Genomic DNA, 18,340 nt, shown 5'->3' on the forward strand with positions numbered 1-18,340 from the left:
AGCCCTACGGAAGCCGAAGTGGAGCAGAGAGGAGCCCCCCCCCCCCCCCCCCCCCTCCACACACACACACACACCACAACACAGGGGGAATAACGTGCACAGAGTGTGTGGTGTGCGGTGAGAAGCAGAGGACCAGGCGGCTGTGACTTCATCCCACAACACGTCGCTCCGCTCATGCTCCGTCCCTCAGACGCCATCGTGCACTCATGATGCGCTACTCCAGCTGGCTGATCGGCGTGAAACACAGAGCGAGCCTCCGAAATGGTCCCAAACCAGCAGCGCACTGGGACTGCGGGCAGAGGGGGCATCGGGCGGAGGCGAAGATCAACAACCCGGAGCACATCATCCACATCTCGAAGCGAGGTAAACAAAACAACAACAACAACAACATCAGGACGAGTCAAACCAAAACGCGTCAAACATCTGGGGCCTTTGGCGATTAAATCTGCCGGACTGACATGTTTTCAGGGCGTATCCAGCTGCATTGTTGTCGGCCGGTGTGATTCTCGTGAGCGTTTCTCGGTTTTTTCTTTTTTTTTTAAAAACAGAGACGAACTGAGAGTTTCCAGTTTCCTCCTCAGGTCAGCGCGCGGGGCGGGGGCGTGCTCCGTTACCAAGGCGACGGTCAGCTAACAGGGCACGCGCTAGCGAGAGGCTAAGCTAGCAGCCGTCCCAGGCGGTTCACTGACATCTCTCTCTCTCTCTCTCCCGGACGCCTCGAATAACACTTTGGTTTCCCCGGCCGAAGATCCGCACGCGTCATCCAGATGCTGCGGATCGTCTGTGCACATGCGGCCGCGGAGAATCAGAGGAATGCGGCGTGAGTGGAGCGTTTTAACGGCGGTGCGGGGATGGGACTTTGGACGGGAGGTCGTTGGTGTTTCCCTCACCAGGGTCCATTCGCTTTGTTCGCTGGTTTGAGCTTCGAACGAGCCTCGTTGTGTCCCAGAGCGGATAAAAAGTGTTTTTTGACCTTAGTATCTTTCATGATCATGTTTTCTATCCATCGTCTTTCTCATTTAGGCCTTTTTCTGACCTATTGCTTGATGTTGTTGAAAATGGTGACCATAACGATTTTTGGACGGTTTTACCAGTTTGACCCAGGCATCGGTTTATACATGTGATTTCACTTTGGTTGGATATACTTCATTAATTAAATTAATTGATCAGTCGAATACACAATGGATTGATCGATTATAGAGCTGTAAAGATTTATGGGTTAAACAATGAGTCCATTGACAGAAAGATACTTCGAAGATATCAAGTAAACACAAACAAAGTCAAACGTTTCCTTATTCCTGTTTATAAAGTAAGACATTTTGCTGCTTTTCCTTTTTCATATATAACAGGAAACTTATTATAGTTTCTAATATTTTTGACACAAAATCAATTAATTAACTTTTATTATTTCGATCATTGGTTCCTGGCAGCCCTTAAACTTCCTGTGAAATATGTGTTCTCGATGCGTTTCGTGTGAATGTAAAGATGAACAGGTCAGCTCAAGTTTTTACAAATAATGTTCTGCCTTTTCTTTACTCATCTATAATTGTGAGGTGAATTTGGTTTTGAACGACAAACTGAAAAGCAAAACATTTTAATACACCAGATTGAGTCATTTCAGTATTTTGTAGTGTAAACAATTAATTGAGAAAATTATTAGAACACTAATCTATGTCAGAAAATCTCAATTAATTATCTGTAAAAATTATCATCGTCTTTTATATCCAGTGGCAGATGTTATTTTTTATTATACACGCAACAGATGATTTCCCTCTAGGTTATCCAGATTTGAAATTATTACAATTGTACCGATCTTCAATATTAATATTACAGAGATGTGTTTGTTCCAAATGTTCCTTTTGATGAATCCTTGTCTTTGTTTTCGTTCTGCAGGCTACAAAACTATCAAGAAAATCGGGGAGGGCACTTTTTCAGAGGTGCTGAAAACCCAGAGCCTGAAAGATGGGAAGTTCTACGCATGTAAAACCATGAAGCAGACGATAAACAGGTAAATATTCATCCACACACTGTTGTACTGTACACAAACAATCAGCAGAGCAGTTTTCCTATGGACCCTTGAAATTTGAGTCAGCGGCTTCACACCAGCTTTGGCTAAAGGGCCTATTAGATGTCAGCCGACTCTGCCTTTGACCTTGGAGTGATGAGGAAACAATGGATGTCAGAGCTTGACATGTGTCCACACACTGTAGTGACATAATGCTGCTGTCAAATGAAGCTGCTCCATTGTTCAACAGCTTTAGACCACATCCCTATAACTAATCACACAAAATCCTCGATACAGAAAGCAGATATTGTTATTATAAACTGTGTCATGACATGATGTGTAAATCTGGTCTGTTGTCTGTTGTTAAGTCTGGAACAGGCCAACAACCTGCGGGAGGTCCAGGCCATGAAGCGACTGAGCCCTCATGCAAATATCATCCAGCTACATGAACTGATTTTGTGAGTGCTGCAGTGTTTTTAATTGACTGTGCTGCCTCAAGCTAGTGGGGTGTCTTTACTCTGATTCAATGTTTCAGTGACAAAGAAAGTGGGACAGTGCATCTGATTTGTGAGCTGATGGAGATGAACATCTATGAGTTCATACTGGGTAAGTCTTGTTTTATTATAAAGGTCGATTAGAGCTTGAAGATGTGATGATTTGAGAAGAATTGTGGGCTGATGTTGATTCCTTATTCTTGGCAGGGAGACATACTCCGCTGCCGGACCACACAGTAAAGAATTACATGTACCAGTTGTGCAAATCACTTGAACATATGCACAGGTAATTATAAAGATATAACTTGTTTAACTAGTAGACTCAGTAGAGCGGATACCTCCGCCAAGGCCCACTAATTATCAAGATCCATGAATTATTCTCATTTTTTATTGGGTTATTGGGGTAATCTGTTCAGTGGTTTTTTTGTAATAATGCTAACAGACTAAAAAAACATTAGACAGGGTTGTGAACATAATCTCTTCGTCGCAGGTAATAATTAATCATAAAACTAATGTCTGCATCCAATAACTTTACTTTCTTTTCCTTTGTCTTTTTACAGCTGTGGGATCTTTCACAGAGACGTGAAGCCAGAAAACATTCTCATCAAAGTGAGATCCATCAGTATCATGAATCTCCTCATAAATATCCAACTGTGTGAATTTCCCCACAGTTTTGAAAACTCTTGTTCAACTTGCAGCAAAACGTCCTGAAGCTCGGGGACTTCGGCTCCTGTAGGAGCGTGTACTCCAAGCCGCCGCACACAGAGTACATCTCCACGCGCTGGTACAGAGCTCCAGAGTGCCTCCTCACCGACGGATACTACAGCCTGAAGATGGACGTCTGGAGCGTCGGCTGTGTCTTCTTCGAGATCATGAAGTGTGATTTGTAAAATTTAAACAGTCATTTAAAAGTTTTTTAACGTGCCTGCATTCACTTTACTGTCTTGTTCACCACCACAGACATTGACAAATGTCAAACAAACTCGATGTGGCTCTCCGGTTAATGTACTGTACACCTGTGTTTTCAGCTTGAATCCACTCTTCCCTGGAGCAAATGAGTTGGACCAAGTTACCAAGATCCACGACGTGCTGGGGACGCCAGACCAATCTCTTCTCCAAAAGTTCAAGAAGTAGGTTTTTCCTCCTCAGGGGAAATGTTGTTTGAAGCGTTTGTCTTGTGTTTGCAGCAGCACGTATAGAATCTGAACATGGAAAAGAAGGAGAATTCTCACGGTCTCTTTTCGTTTGGCAGGTCTAAAGCGATGCACTTCAACTTCCCTCCCAAAAAAGGCACAGGCATCTCCCGATTGATCCCTAACTGCCCAGCCCCAGCTCTGTCGCTGCTCTATCAGATGCTCGCATACGACCCCAATGAACGCATCTCAGCAGAAACAGCCCTGCGGCACACATACTTCAGAGAAGCCCGGTAACCATCTCAAATATAGGAAGAAAACCATTTTACAGCACCAGCAATCGTTTGTAGTGTCCACACAGATAGGAAACTCTAACTTAAATTTTAAATAATTTATAATCAAGTTTTTTAATACACTTTGGTTTTTGTTTTCTCCCAGGCTGGCAGAGAAGAATGGCGACTCTTTCCTCAGAGTTTCTGGGGCGATAGATGGAGAGGAGAGTAGTGGGACCCACAGCTCCATGGACCACATCTGTCGCCCGAGCAAACTTGGCAAACAGCTGAGGGGAAGACACGCACGGCAAACACCTTTAACCAGTGTAAGTCCAAACTCGACTCTCCAAGTCGAGCCCTATGTTAAACACATCTTAAGTGAAACGTACAAGAACCATGACAATTCAGCTTCTCCCATCAACTGCTCTCTCTCTCTCTCTCTCCCACAGCACAACATGAAGCATGTAGCAGAGCCCGTCATCAAACGTAACATCACTCATTACTGCACAGCGCTGCCCAAGATCAACATGGTCGCACCGCGGCCACAGGTCCCTTACCCCGCGTCCACCCTGCCTGCGTTCACCGTCACTCACCGAGGCACACTGCCAGCCCTCACGTCCAAGAAGTGCCAGTCACTGTTGACCAAGGTAAACGCAGGAGCCCCACACACAGACGTAAGGGCTTTTTTAAATTTATGAATCATTCACATCAACCAAAGGCGCCGAGGAAATGTAAACACAGCCGACAGGTTTGTTTGACATATTAGAAGATAAATCACAATGTTTTATAAAGGAAAAAAGGAGGGATGCATAGTTAATACAGACAAACAAGTGCCTTGTTATGTTTTCAACGATGGCCTTGATTTGGCATTGAGCCTGTGTTTCCTCTCTCTGCAGCCCCGGGATGAGTCACACCACGCAGCTTTGAAGACCTACTGCGTGCCACCTCTGGACAGGAAACACCGAGGCTACTGAGCCCAGAACACGTCGGCTTCAGACGTGTTCTTACTGTACTGAGGAAACGGAGGACAGTGTTTGGACGGGCCTGATGTTGAGACGTGTAAAGCAACGCAAAGATGTTTGAGAAAGATATGCAACGAAGAACGAGTGCGGCAACTTACCATTAACGCCCACGACACCGAACTGTTCAGTGTGATCTCTACACAGACGCTACAGACTGAGGATGAGTTTGTTTAGTTTCACTCAACCCCGTCAGGTCATACATGTTTACAGCTGTGGACACTTCAATCTAAGCCTCTTACACCAGCTACGCAATAAGATATTTGATAATAAGTAAAAGGAAACTTAAAGGTCCAGTGTGTAAGATTTAGGTTAAAGGGATTTATTGGCAGAAATTGAATATAAAATAATCCTAGTGATGTTTTTCACTAGTGTGTTTCATCTAAATTGTACGAATTGTTGTTTTCTTAACCCTAGAAGGCTCCTCTCTACGGAAGCCGCCATGTTTTTCACAGTAGCCCAAACTGGACGAACTAAACACATTTTGACAACCGAAGGCTCCCACTGGTTCCCTTTTATGTTTGGAAGGGGAGCGGTATTCAGCTGCAACATGCAACTACACCACTAGGTGTCACTAAATTCTACACACTGAACCTTTAAATGGTGCAACATTTAGACAAGGAACATGAACTAATCGTAAACAAATTATAGATTATAGATAAATTTGTAGTCGCTATTATCAGATTCAAGTGTAAAAACAAATTCCAAGTATTTATCACCTTTCGCTGTGTGAAGGAAGCATCACAAAAATAAAATGACACAGCAGCTTTAATCAATAAGCTGTGATTCAAAGTTGTCAGGAAATGAAACATGAGGAAGTCCAAGGGCAGGGTTGAAACTGTGTCATAGGTAAAATATGAGGTCATTTATATCAGAATAGAGTCTCCTTGCAGTAACAGTGAATCATTTCCTCCAGAGGAACTGATTTGAGGGCAGAAGTCTTCCTGTGCAAAAGCAAACAGCAAAAACATTCACAGTAAGTTCTTCACAATTAGTCTACACTATTAGGAGAGGTGATTTAAAGGCACATTTTTTTCATCCAGGTATAAAATAAACAAACAATTGAAACCACAAAAAATACACAATTGGAAGTGAATAACGAAAACATTACTTTTCAGAACAGTTATGTACATGACAAATGTATTTGTATATTCTAATATTGCAGGTTATTTTGTATTGCTATGTTCAGAATGTAGCTTCACTAATACCTTCATACCCCCCCCCCCTTCCAAATTAAAACAATGTGGCTTTAATAGTCATAGTTCCCTTTAGAGCTGTGAGCTCATAAATGATGAACCGTGAGAAAATCTGCACTTAATGTGATGGATTATCACAGTAAAAAAAAAAAGAAGGAATCTAGTATCGTCTGAATGTTGTTGTTATTAACCTGAAATTCTTAATAATTTGCTCTCTGATGTGTCTGTACCTACTCCGGACACACACACACACGTGCTGAAATTGATGGAAACTGTGATTATTTTTTAATGTTTAATAAAGAGGGAAATGTAAAATTATTCTTACGTCAGAATGTCTTTGTGTCAAATGTGAAATTCTCGTCAGTATCTGAAAATCTCTCATGTGGCTGCGATTACAATCCTTCTGAGATATGTTGGAGGATATCGAGTTCCGTGTTTTCTTATTTTTGTAACTGAGTCACAGACTCTTCTGAGATTCAACCATTTTCTGTGAGACTTCCTGAGTCTTCGACACTTGACAGCTCATTTGCGTGCAACACTTTCCGTGACCTCATAAGTTGCTTTCACCCCAGAGGCATTACAACACAGTAAATGTGGGTGGAAAAAAATAAAGAACAGTAAACAGTGTATTCAAGATTATTTTAATATTATTAATATGTATACTTTAGGCTTTAGAAATATAACTATCATGACAAAACTTCCACTGCCGTAATGGTAGTTTGCTTAGGCCCCCATCAGATCAATTTATTACAATATACACATTATGATACAGAGCAGATTTTAATCTGAAATAATATTAAAATAAATGCTAAATAGCTAAATAGATAAAGGTTTTAATAGTTTTTTTTTAAAATCATTTTCATCACCTACTGTATTAGCCATCAGTGAGTTCTGAGCACACCCAAAAATGTAAAGCCATTTTCTCTCCTAATAAACTAATTTAAGTGCAAACAATTTTTTTTTCTTTAAAAAGACTATGATTGCAGCATCAAGCTTGATAGATTCAGATTTCATGATTGAGGATGTTAAAGCCGAGTGTAACAGGGCAGTCCTCAACCCTCTCTCTCTTTTTTTGTTCCATTAGAGTAGTTATAAAAACAAACAATGAAATAACTAACGAAATCAGTGCAAAGTCATCGAAGGGGGGGGATTCTACTCGAGAGCAGACAGAGGTGGAGGGTGAATGTGGATGGATGCAAAATTTTCAGATGCTCACGCACTTGGTCATAAAAGGATAGTTCACTCATAGTCCATAGGAGTCTGTGACCTCCCCTGGGCCACGACTGGGCCACGTCACAAGGTTAACTCCGATAATGAAAATGAAATGAACTATCCCTTTACTCTCAAGCCACAGTTTGTCTGGTTCGCATCCAGCAAAAGCCAAGCCTGAATTCCAGAGGGGACAACAGTCCAATGAGATCTGACGTGAAAGAAATACATTTTTTTTTTAAAAGAATCTAAAATGCGTTAAAACTCCAGAAGGGAAAAAAAAGGACATATTCCACAAACGCAGCACTTTTTTTCTTGCTTCAATCCTCAGGTGAGTGATAAACGGGAAAAAACAACAGAAAAGCCATAAACAAAAAAATCGGGAGGCAGGAGGGGTATAAAAGAAAAGGAAAACTTGCAATGCTTGCAGGGTGAAGAGCAGCATCAGACTCTGGGTTGCAGGGTTCTTTAGCAGCAGAAATATTGTGGCTATACTACTGTTCCACTGGGAGAGCTGGCTTGGTTTTGGGATGGCAATAAACCCTGGAAAAAGGAAAACAAGGAGATTTGCATTGGGAAAGTTCACATACTGCAGCAAAAGAATAAAAAAAGAAAGAAAAGAACCAAGCAACAAATAGCTCTTTGAAAAAGAAAGTCAGCCTCTAGCCTCCTCTTTCCCCATCACAGTCCCCTGCGCTTGATTCAAAGGCTGTGCACAGCAAAGTGAACGCAGAGTGTACGCTGGGAGACTAACACTGCTTCTGAGAGGTTTGCTCGATCAAGGCACTTCTCTTGTACTCGGGATTGGACCATCGCCTGGTTTATTAACTACCTACTCTGACCTTTGAGGAGCCTTTCAATGGCACACCGACTTGAATCAGTTATTACAGTTCTATCGCTTCTCTCCTCTTTAGCACCGAATCCTTAACATCATAAAATAGAGTTTGTTGGAATCTCTTTGTGGTTGTTTAATACTCATCACACTTTTCTCCAAAGATTGAGCTCAACCACTTCACCTCTTGTTTGTGTTCAGTGGTTCGTATCCACTGGTCAGCAGCAGCATTAAAACTGGTTTTAATGTTGTGGTTTATCGGAGTATTTTTGACGGAGCGAAGCCATAAAACCATGGACAATAACCACAAAATAAAGTTTCAAATCACATTCCTGATTGTTTATCGCCAAAATTCAGAGAAAACCTTTAATAAACAGTTTGGTGTTTTTGTTAAACCGGCAGATCTTCTGGTTCAGAAAGCCGGGGATAATGGATATATCCCCCGTTCAGTTGTATTTCGGTGGGACTACAGTGTCAGAACTCCGGTCATCACATTTTTTTCTTTCTCTCTACACGAAAAACCACTTCATTGCTCAGACATGTAGCCCAACAGCATTGATCACTGTGAGGCTGCAGGGGGTTGTTGCTCGAAAACCAGTTTCTATGTTGTGGCTGAACGTTTTATTCTTCCCAAAACGGAGTATGAGGTTATTTTACATCTTGTTTGCTCCATTTTTTTTAAAACAATACTTTAGTCCAAAAATCCCGTGAGGTAGTGTGATCCTGATCCATAGACAATAGTCTGACAGGTTATTATTTGGCACAACGTAAAATCGTCACAATATCATTGGTGTTGTTCTGAATTTCACTTCAGAGACATTAACTGAATGCTCCAAGTGTCTGTCAATGTCCGACTGGTTAAATGTAGCCCCCTCACCGGACTAACTAACCTTCACTCTGCTGGTTGGGTTCATAGTGTTGACTAATGTGCGTCTCGTTCAGTCAAAAGCTCTTAAAACATAGACCAAAGCAAATAGTCTAGAGGGGTAAAGAATTCAGGGACTTATACATATTAGGGTGAAAGCATGTGAGAGACTGGAGAGATTCTTAGGGCAAGGTAGCAATTTGCAGAAAAGCTGAAAACATGAGTCTAGGCAGATGACTCTCTATGCTGCTATGCATTGTGGAATGATTATGATGAACCAATGAACACGCCTCATGTGGATTAACATATTTCCCCTCACAGGTCTACACAGGAAGTCTTTTCTTATCAGAATGTATTAAATAGCCAGACTCTAAATTTGTCATAGCGTTGGTTATATCTCAGTTAGAAATAACAGGCCTTTAACTGGAAAGCAGCTGAACGCTAAAGTCTGATATGTTACTCCTGCCTGCAGAGACTCACACTCTGACAACAAAAGCTAAAAAAATGCTCTTCCAAATGTTTGTTTGAAGCTTTGAGAACAGGTCCTCATCAATTGGTTTTGGGACGGCTAAAGATTCACAAACAAAACCACCACTTCTAATTCCCCCACATTTCCTACGTTAAAAAGAACTTACCACTTTGCCTGGCCGCGCCCATGTGCAAATAAATCCCTCCTGACAAGCAGTCACTAAACAGTCCTCTAAAAATATGAGTACAGTCAGTCTCTCGTGTGCTATCTTTTTACAGATGAGGGGCTCGAGGAGGGGCACGTCCTCCATGCGCGGGCACAGCAGCGTGCCCAGAGTCTTAGCGGGGTCCGTTTTGGTTTTTGTCAGCAGGTTGAGCTTGTCGCTGCTCTTACTGCTGATGTGACCCATGCTGTGGTTGCGTTTGTGGTCCTTCTCCGGGTGCCGCTCCTTCCTATCGTGGAGCGACAGCGTGGCAAACTTGCTCACGCCCGTGGCGATGGCACTGTCCATAATTCCGCTGCCGATTCCACCACCGCTGCCGGCCTTGTTGGTGTTGTTTGCCGTCGTCGTGGTGGTGGTGGTGGGGGCGGCTGGCTGGGGTAGGCTGTTGGAGCGCGGTAATGCGGTGGAGAGAGAGTTAATGCCGGGAGTACTGGCACCACTGTTGTTTCCATTAGTAGCGTTACTAGAGGTGTTAGTGATTATTGTAGCGCCCGCAGGAGGAGGGCTGGTAGCATTCATCACGTTAGTGTGTGTCCGTGTCCGTGAGAGCGGAAGATGCGGGAAAAGGATATCCTCAGTGAGGTCCCATAGGCACAGCTGAGTGTCCTGGCCCACGGAGCCAAACCGGTATGTCACACTAACAGGCCGGCTGTCCGTGGAGTTGCGCTTGGAGAGACGAGACTGCGTGCTGTTGGCCCGGTCTCGTCCGAAGTGGATCATCTGATCCTGGAAGTCCTCGTCGCTGCCACTGAACTCCATCGGGTCGCTCTCCTCCACGCTGGTGGTGTAATGATCAAAGGCCACCACACTCACCCACGACTTGTGCCCATGACCTCGGGCGATGACTCTACAGTCCAAGAACGACCACACAGTCACCAGATCGTCCTCTCCACCCGCAACTATGTACTTTCCATCCGGGCTCCAGCACACGCACAGCAAGCCACCGAAGTAGCTCTTCATGGTGCCATGAAGCTCTACAGCATCAAAGTTGAAGACCCGTAGGAAGCCGTCTTGGCTTACACAGGCCAGGAACTTCCCGTCCGGAGAGAAGGCAAACTCATTCAGAGTGCCCTCGCCCACTGTCCATTTGAGGAGAGGGTTCCGCGTGGATTTACTCTTACACGTGTGCACGGAGTAGTTCTCCCCCTGCTTGAGCAGCTGGTAGTGCGGTGCCGTGGTGCCACAGGTATGCTCCACGTTGTACAGGTACATATTTCCACTGGAGTGGGAGACGAGGAACAGGCTCTCGGAGCCCGGCACCCATTTCACACACGTCACTCTGGACTTGTCTATTAGTCTCTGGCAGGAGAGAGGGAAGGTTGAGGTTTTAGAGGCAGAAAGGGAGGGAGAGAACAGAGGGAGAGAACGGAGGGAGAGGGAAACACAATGTCAGAAAATATCATGAGGAAATATTTACAATTTCACATAGAAATCTTACAAGTTTTACAACAGTCACATTCTTTAAATTCAACATAAGAACAAGGAATAATTTTCAACAAGTAGGTAGAACTGATCTTTGAGTTCAGGAGGAATACTCCAAACATCTTAACCTCCATTGGCAAGCACCAGCTACTTGTAGCAAACACTGTACTCAAAACTCTTTTAATCCAGCGTCTGTGCTTCAGAGACCCACCTCCTCGTTGAAGAGCTTGCTCGTCTCCTTCTTGATGGGGTCAATGAGCTGGACCTGTCCCGCTGAGAAACCCACCAGCAGGGACACGCTCTCTGCCGTGGCCGTGAGGTGGTTGAAGTCATGGCAGGTGGGCTGCGTTCCCTTGTAGATGCGCTTGTCGATGGGCTTGCTCAGGTCAGCCGCCTGACAAGAAAAGACGTGGAAAACACACACGGGGTGAGTGTTGCGATCTTTGAAACCCCCGAAACAAGTATATGCACTTTGTTGCACGAGGAGAGCTGCTGAGGTTCAACCAGTCACATGACCGTGCGATCATGTTTTGTTGCTGTGCTTTTGTCTCAAACACAATGAAAGGGAGTTCACAGCAGCTGAGCCATCGTTATTTACCTGATTTGTAAGAAGACCTTCTTAATTCAAATGTCTTGTAACCAACGTGTGACAAATAACTTGAAGGTCACTCAATATCAGGAAGCACGGAGGTATATAGTTTTTCTCTGTTGATGGTTACATGCCAGCCATCATATGTTACAGTATACAATTAGATTTGAATGTCAAGACAACCTGAAGCTAAACCGCAGAGAATCGGGTTAACAGTAGTTCCATCTGTTACCGAGTTACAGCTCACACTGCCGGTAGAATGGAAAGTTCTTTGAGTGGAAGATGATGATTCAGTGGTTCCTCCACTGCTGGTAGAGGGGACGCCGAGTTGTTTATGTCTCACCTCGGAGACACAAAATGTCCAAGCAAGAACAGAAGCATTAAATAAAACTGCTCTTACGCCTGGAGATAGCAAGGACGGCACTGACATTATCTCCTAAAGTCAGGAATAGCAAGCCTGTGATGACTCATTTTAAGTTAGAAAGTTGCAGACATGCACTAAAGAGAAATAGCAGCATCATCACGAGCTGAGTGAGTCAGTCTTACTTTTTTTTTTTCAAGCTTTAAACCTGCAGCCACCTCCAGCAAAAACCAGTCAGAGAAAAGAAACAGCCTTCAACCCCAGGAATCAATAAGATGATGTATTGTGAATAAAACCTATGACCTTCCATTATTTTTCTGTCAAGCCCGAGGTTTCTATTATCTCCACGCTCTGGTTTGAGGCAGTTCCGGATTTTAACCCGTCTGTTGATGTGATCTGACACATGACAGCCATATGTTTGTGTGTCAGCTGCTTCCAGTCAGACTGTCATGTGCACTGGGGCTCTTGGCTCGAAACCAGTTTGTGACAGAAGCCAGTTTATTTTCAGGATTCTCCAAACATGGCACCTGGACGCTGGGGGCAACTCATCATAACAAGCAGTCATGTGATCTCCCCGCTAGTACACAGACCTCCTGTTTAACTAGGAAGTCACGAGTCACGAGTTAGTGGACTCCATGACGTGCTGGTGACACAACAACCGCACAGAGTAGAGATGACACCGGGGAAATGGAGGAGTTGCACCTTGTTGCACCTCCCCAATCAGAACATGAAGTTAGCTCGGGTTGATCAGACGCGTTTAAGAGCTCACCGTCTCTAAATGAACGGGCTGACGTTAGCAATTAGCCTGCTAGCCGAACGAGTGTCCCGAGCATAGATATATATATGGTCCCGAGCACCACAACCGTGATGTGTCAACACCTGTCAGCCCGAGGGCGTCGACAGGTGTCAGTGTACCCCCACCATCACCGCAGCACCCACAGCCCTGACAGCTTCAAATCAATCAAAGTGACAACTTCACCGAGAGGAGCCTCGCGCCCCAGCCGGACTCCGGACACTGTTGACGCGGCCGGGGAGCGGACTTTAGCCGCTGGCCTCGGTGTAGCCGCTGGCTCGCTAGCGTTAGCCAATAGCGCTGGTTAGCCGACACCCTAGCTTCGAGCTAACAAGCTAATTTGAAAGTCAAGCACCGGCCAGAGTCACTTGACGAGGCCGACTGTGCCCCGGACACCTCGACCAGCAGCCGGTGGGCCCCGGCATGTACCCCGGATCCCCCGAGGACACTTGCACGCTACCTTCCGGACGCCTTTGTAGATGTAGAAGTAGAGCTCACGGCCCACATTGAAGCAGATCCGGTCGCCGTTGCCCGACTGGTCGTTGACGTTGACGAAGGAGACCTTGACGGGGTTGGAGCCCTGCGAGTTGAAAGGCACCCGGTTCGGGCGGCTGTATTCGGAGTGCGTGAGGAGCTTGTAGACGCCTTCCCGGGTGGTGAACTGAGTTTTGATCTCGTTCATCTCCTTCCCTCCTCCCTCCGCCGCCATCTTTGAAATTAACATTCATCCCTCTCCCCCCTCCCCACCTAGGCCGGATCTTACGCACGGGCGGAGGGGGAGCGAGGAGCCGAGAGGCCGGTGCTCCGCTCCCGGTCCCTCACCCTACGGTTCACCGGGGAAGTGGAGGTGGAGGCTGTGATGAACAGTCCCAAATTTGAACTAGAACTATGCGGGATTACACTTTTTGAACACAAGTTACTAATAGTTAATATACAAACAATACAAACCGGATTAATTCACTTATTTGTGTGTGTTTTTTGTGATAATGGTGATAATATTTCACTGTAAAAAAAATATCTGCTTTTAAAAATAGAGAAATTAAACAAACAAGTGAAAAAAACAAAACAGAAAAAGGTATATTTACACTAATGAATTCGGGGGAGAAGTACAAACTTCTCCATAAAAGTTTAATTAATCATTATTTAATACTTGGTCCAGCTTCCTATACATCGTAAAACATGACTTTTAAACTGAGCTCTATATTGTATATAATTCCTAAAACATACATGCAATAATAAAGACTGTAAATAATAAAGAAATCGGGCTATAAATATATTTTATTTTGAAAAAGCAAACACCGGACGTTTTATTTTGCTAAGATGTCTGAACAAGTGTTTTCCAGCTCGTGCTCCCACCTGTGGAAACACATGGTCTCACATCAGGCAACCTGCAGGAGAAGAAGAAGACTATCACTCCCAGGTGGGTATCAGGGTTTCTTTTAATTTAAAATGTCCCCTAAGTAATGTTAAATGCTGAAACATGAACTCTGAGATATTTATCTGATTGGGATGTTGCTACTGCATCACTGTGCTTTGATTTAACACCTTCTTCAGCAAAACATGCACCTGCAGTTTGTGCATTTGCTGCGTTTGAATGTTCTTTTTATTGCAGAGCCCGCTGAGAGACACACACCAAGCAACATGGAGCAACTTGCTTTCAAATACATGGTGAGATAAATTCAGCTCATGTCAGAGACCGATCGGAATCATTTCACCCACATGCATTTGCACTCTATAGTGACCTGTGCTTCATCTCAGGACTTGTGCAAAGTGGAGTCCAGCACGGACACCGACTCAGAAATAAGTCCCAGATGGTCGGACACCAGCACAATGGTATGCTCATAATTTTTGTTCAGTCAAGCACAAGAGGAGAAGTGGTGATGTTTATTTTAAATGACCTAAAAAGAGGTTAAGCCCAGTTCCAGAGTTGACATTTTAAGTCTACCTCATATTTGATTTCCCTCCCAGAGACTGGCCCTGTATATCTGTTACCTCAGTACCAGCAGGCACTGAACTTTTCATTTCAAAAGAGCACAACGGTCTCCTTAAATTCAATCAAGCTGCGCCAAATCTCACACAATCCCAGATATCAGGTCCCTGTCCAGGCCAGTGATGGTAAAAAAAATTAAGTAAACAATATCACTGGATCCACACCAACATTTAATGGCTACCTTTCCTGACCCTCATCCTTCCACCAAGCTTCATGGTGATCCGTTCTGTAGTTTTTGTGCCATCTTGCTCACAAACAAACCAAAGATCTCTGACGTCCTCCTTGAACAGGGATGTGTGAGCAGCGCCCCGGAGAGTGAGACACTGCGTCGGACACCGAAGCCCCTGAAACCAAGACATGGCTGCTCTTCTCTGGTAATTCAATCCACTCTTATTTGCACGGCGCCAAATCCCGTACATACATTATCTCGAGGTTCTTATCTTAGTAAGGTGGTTCTCAGACCTTGTATACAAACCCAACACAAGGATTAAGACCTTTGTGACAGTGGAGAGAAGAAAACGACTTTATTAACAGGAAGACAACAGAGCTGGACTCGGTGTGAGGCGGCCATCTGCCTCGACCGGTTGGGGTGAGGAGAGAAATGGGGGAGAGAGAGGAGAGGTGGAGGGAATGGTAGAGAAATACCGGGAGCACTTGTGAGATAGGTTGTTAAAAATGAAAACAACAGTTAGTATTAATATTATCACACTCCTTTCATGTATCAAAAACCTGCCGCTCTCCTGTGTGTTCATGTCATCGTCTGTGTGCTTATACTTGTAGTTTTTGGACCCGTACGACGGCAGCTCTGAGGATTCTGATGAGTCACACCTCGATGTCAGTGTCTCCAGGCGAACACGGCAGCAGGGAGGAGGAGGAGGAGGAGGAGGAGGAGGAGGAGGAGGAGGAGCAGGAGGAGGGCGTCGGTTCTTGGGTCGCAGCAGGAGATTTATCCTCCACCACCCTCCTTCTGTTGCCCTCAGAGACGTGATGAAGGATGGGACGAGAGATCCTGCGACAGCACAGCAGCTGCAGCATCCTGTGGACGTCCAGATGAAATGTGGGAGTGACTCCGAGCTGTGGGTCTATGAGCTCGACACTCTGCCCTCCCACAGCGACAGGGAAGTCTGTGGAGATCTTGCAGCAAAAATGACAAACGATTCCCCAGCATGCGCCCAAACCATGGATATTGAGTTGCAACTTCATGATTCAGGCCTGGTCGCTTCGAGATCCTCAACGCCCAACACGCCAGGACCCCCCACCCTGGTGGGAAGGGGATCCTCCTGGATGCTGGACAGCTCCTCGGAGAGATCTCCCAGCCCATGTGACCTCAGATCCCTTTACAAGAGAAAGCTCAGCCTCCCTGGAGCTGAGGTGGTGGAATTGGGGCAGAGGAAGAGGCAGTGTGTCGTCCACATGGGGGAGGAAGAGGCGGGGGACTCTGCATCCGAACCATGTTAGACCCATCTGATGATGGACTGACAGAATGAAGTTCTTCTGTGATATTAAAAGCTTTAAAATGAGGTTTAATGCCACACTGTACATAGTTAATCTAAAATGCATTTGGATTTATTTTTCTATCTTGAGTAATTTTGCAAACTTGCAGGTGACAAGTCTGTTTGACCACGTTTTTCTTTTGTTTGGAGCAATTTCGATGGTAACCTGAATCTAATGACAGACCCAACATCCAAGACACACTCTGTCTATGAAGAAACATTCAGTATGAACCCCTCTTGATTAAAACAAAATCTACAACTCCCCTGAATTGTCAGAGATGCTCCTTAAAATCCAATGTTCTCAAAATAATACACTTTACTTTCTACAATTTGACCTAAATATAGAAATAAATATTAAGAATAATGATTATAATTATTCTTCATTGTCTCAGTGGATTTCTTCCGGGTGCCCTACTTTTTCCTCCAACACTTCAAACACATACAGATCAGGACAATTGGGTGTCTTCATGTGAATGAAATGGATGAGTCCAGCAGTAAGAAACAAGGTTGTGTCAAAAGTGAGAAGTAGTTTTGAAGAAGTGCTTAAGAGCCTAAATTAGCCAACCCGAAGCTGGACTCAATGAGGACACATCACATTCATCAATTTGTTCTAACGCTCTGTGTGTGTGTGTGTGTGTGTGTGTGTGTGTGTGTGTGTGTGTGTGTGTGTGTGTGTGTGTGTGTGTGTGTGTGTGTGTGTGTGTGTGTGTGTGTGTGTGTGTGTGTGTGTGTGTGTTCTTTCATTTTGGAAAACAATATCGATAAAAAGCTAAAATGTAATTAGTCCTATTCAGTTTTGAAGAACATACAAGAGTGTGCTGTTTGTTGTAGACAAGGACTTAACTCTTATATCCTGTTATTGTGTCAATCAAGTGTTGGGCCTTTTGCTTGCAAAGTTCATCCTGACCATCAGGTGGCAGCAACACATTGAAAATGAAGTCAAGCTGTAACAGTGGTGCCTCCAGAATGTTTCCATAAATATTTGAATAATACTCATTGATCAAATGTTCTACAATCAAAGATGGGGTAGAACAGGAACTTGCATGCGGTCAATGGGTATACTGAGATTTACAGAATATGTAAATAAAACAATGGGATTTCCCTGAGAAAAGTGTTTAGAAGAGATGTGAAAATCTAAATCCCTTTTTTCCATCACAAGGAATTACATTTATAATTGGGTCCAGTGTTGTGCAAGTTCACACCTCTCGTGTTAAAAGTTCAGTTCACGTTCATAGTTCACAATTTAAATTCTGAACTAGTTCATAGCTTATTTCATAGTGCCGAGAAGAACCGGGAAGCGCCGCGATCACACACACAAGCACATAATCTTCTGTGGGGGGGTGGCGGCTTCAGGCTTGCATAGGTGAAGACCAGTTTCATTTACCCCTGAATCACAGAAATGATGATGATGATGAAAAATTAAATATAATAAAATTAAATATAATTTTTTTTTAATTAAATTAAATAAACTATACATTTTTTTAAATTAAATTAAATGGGGAAAAAAAAAAAAAAAAAAAAAACTGCGCGCGCACATCCTGCGCAGAACCGAACTGCGCACATCCTGTGCAGAAGCCCATTGCGCAGGAATTGCGAGCGCATTTTTTTTTCGTTTTTTTTTAATTTAATTTCCCCCTGATTTTATATTTATATTACTTAAATTTACATTACGATATTTTGCAATCAATAAGAGAAATCACACCAATTTGAAGTGTTAAATTTATTGCCGACATGCAGATGGGAAACTGTGGGATTCAAACCCAGGTCCCTCTTGTCGGGAGTCAAACGCTCTACCGACGAGGCCAAACCGGAAGCTGATTACCATGAGGAACTATGCACAGTAAGAAGATCGACAAATTATCGTGTTTGTGTGTTCGTGTTTTTTTATGCTGCTTGTGATAAACACTTCATAGAAAATATTCTCTACTTTACTACATATATTTGTAAGCATTACTTAAAAGTTACTTTTATATTT

At 44.0% G+C, this 18,340-nt stretch overlaps 3 protein-coding genes across 3 annotated transcripts; 2 read left to right on the top strand and 1 right to left on the bottom strand.

Annotated features, from left to right (window-relative positions):
* Window positions 1-80: 80 nt before the first annotated feature.
* On the top strand, window positions 81-6,435 carry LOC133962160 (MAPK/MAK/MRK overlapping kinase-like). Its single transcript, XM_062397637.1, has 12 exons — window positions 81-363; window positions 1,894-2,008; window positions 2,374-2,463; window positions 2,541-2,611; window positions 2,707-2,785; window positions 3,060-3,108; window positions 3,198-3,376; window positions 3,528-3,629; window positions 3,752-3,925; window positions 4,071-4,230; window positions 4,354-4,551; window positions 4,801-6,435. Exons 1-12 carry the CDS (start codon window positions 207-209, stop codon window positions 4,876-4,878), a joined length of 1,452 nt encoding a protein of 483 aa, XP_062253621.1. The 5' UTR covers window positions 81-206; the 3' UTR covers window positions 4,879-6,435.
* A 304-nt stretch (window positions 6,436-6,739) lies between these two features.
* Window positions 6,740-13,606, bottom strand: wdr20a (WD repeat domain 20a). Its single transcript, XM_062397635.1, has 4 exons — window positions 13,343-13,606; window positions 11,351-11,533; window positions 9,661-11,016; window positions 6,740-7,871 (listed from the first exon to the last, which is right to left on the bottom strand). Exons 1-4 carry the CDS (start codon window positions 13,604-13,606, stop codon window positions 7,818-7,820), a joined length of 1,857 nt encoding a protein of 618 aa, XP_062253619.1. The 3' UTR covers window positions 6,740-7,817.
* Window positions 13,607-13,993: 387 nt separating this feature from the next.
* On the top strand, window positions 13,994-16,717 carry LOC133962161 (uncharacterized). Its single transcript, XM_062397638.1, has 5 exons — window positions 13,994-14,302; window positions 14,495-14,550; window positions 14,641-14,715; window positions 15,163-15,246; window positions 15,653-16,717. Exons 1-5 carry the CDS (start codon window positions 14,203-14,205, stop codon window positions 16,328-16,330), a joined length of 993 nt encoding a protein of 330 aa, XP_062253622.1. The 5' UTR covers window positions 13,994-14,202; the 3' UTR covers window positions 16,331-16,717.
* The last annotated feature ends 1,623 nt before the right edge of the window (window positions 16,718-18,340 follow it).

Source organism: Platichthys flesus, chromosome 10 (assembly GCF_949316205.1).
Source record: "Platichthys flesus chromosome 10, fPlaFle2.1, whole genome shotgun sequence".
Classification (NCBI taxonomy): domain Eukaryota; kingdom Metazoa; phylum Chordata; class Actinopteri; order Pleuronectiformes; family Pleuronectidae; genus Platichthys; species Platichthys flesus.

Coding starts and splice junctions, on each gene's coding strand:
- LOC133962160 (XM_062397637.1), top strand. CDS start 207: ATGATGCGCTACTCCAGCTGGCTGATCGGCGTGAAACACAGAGCGAGC. Junction 2,786..3,059: donor TCACTTGAACATATGCACAG/GTAATTATAAAG, acceptor GTCTTTTTACAG/CTGTGGGATCTTTCACAGAG. Junction 3,926..4,070: donor ACATACTTCAGAGAAGCCCG/GTAACCATCTCA, acceptor GTTTTCTCCCAG/GCTGGCAGAGAAGAATGGCG.
- wdr20a (XM_062397635.1), bottom strand. CDS start 13,606: ATGTTAATTTCAAAGATGGCGGCGGAGGGAGGAGGGAAGGAGATGAAC. Junction 11,017..11,350: donor GCAAGCTCTTCAACGAGGAG/GTGGGTCTCTGA, acceptor CTCTCCTGCCAG/AGACTAATAGACAAGTCCAG. Junction 7,872..9,660: donor GGGCGCGGCCAGGCAAAGTG/GTAAGTTCTTTT, acceptor TCCTTTTTCCAG/GGTTTATTGCCATCCCAAAA.
- LOC133962161 (XM_062397638.1), top strand. CDS start 14,203: ATGTCTGAACAAGTGTTTTCCAGCTCGTGCTCCCACCTGTGGAAACAC. Junction 14,716..15,162: donor GGTCGGACACCAGCACAATG/GTATGCTCATAA, acceptor CTCCTTGAACAG/GGATGTGTGAGCAGCGCCCC. Junction 15,247..15,652: donor GACATGGCTGCTCTTCTCTG/GTAATTCAATCC, acceptor TTATACTTGTAG/TTTTTGGACCCGTACGACGG.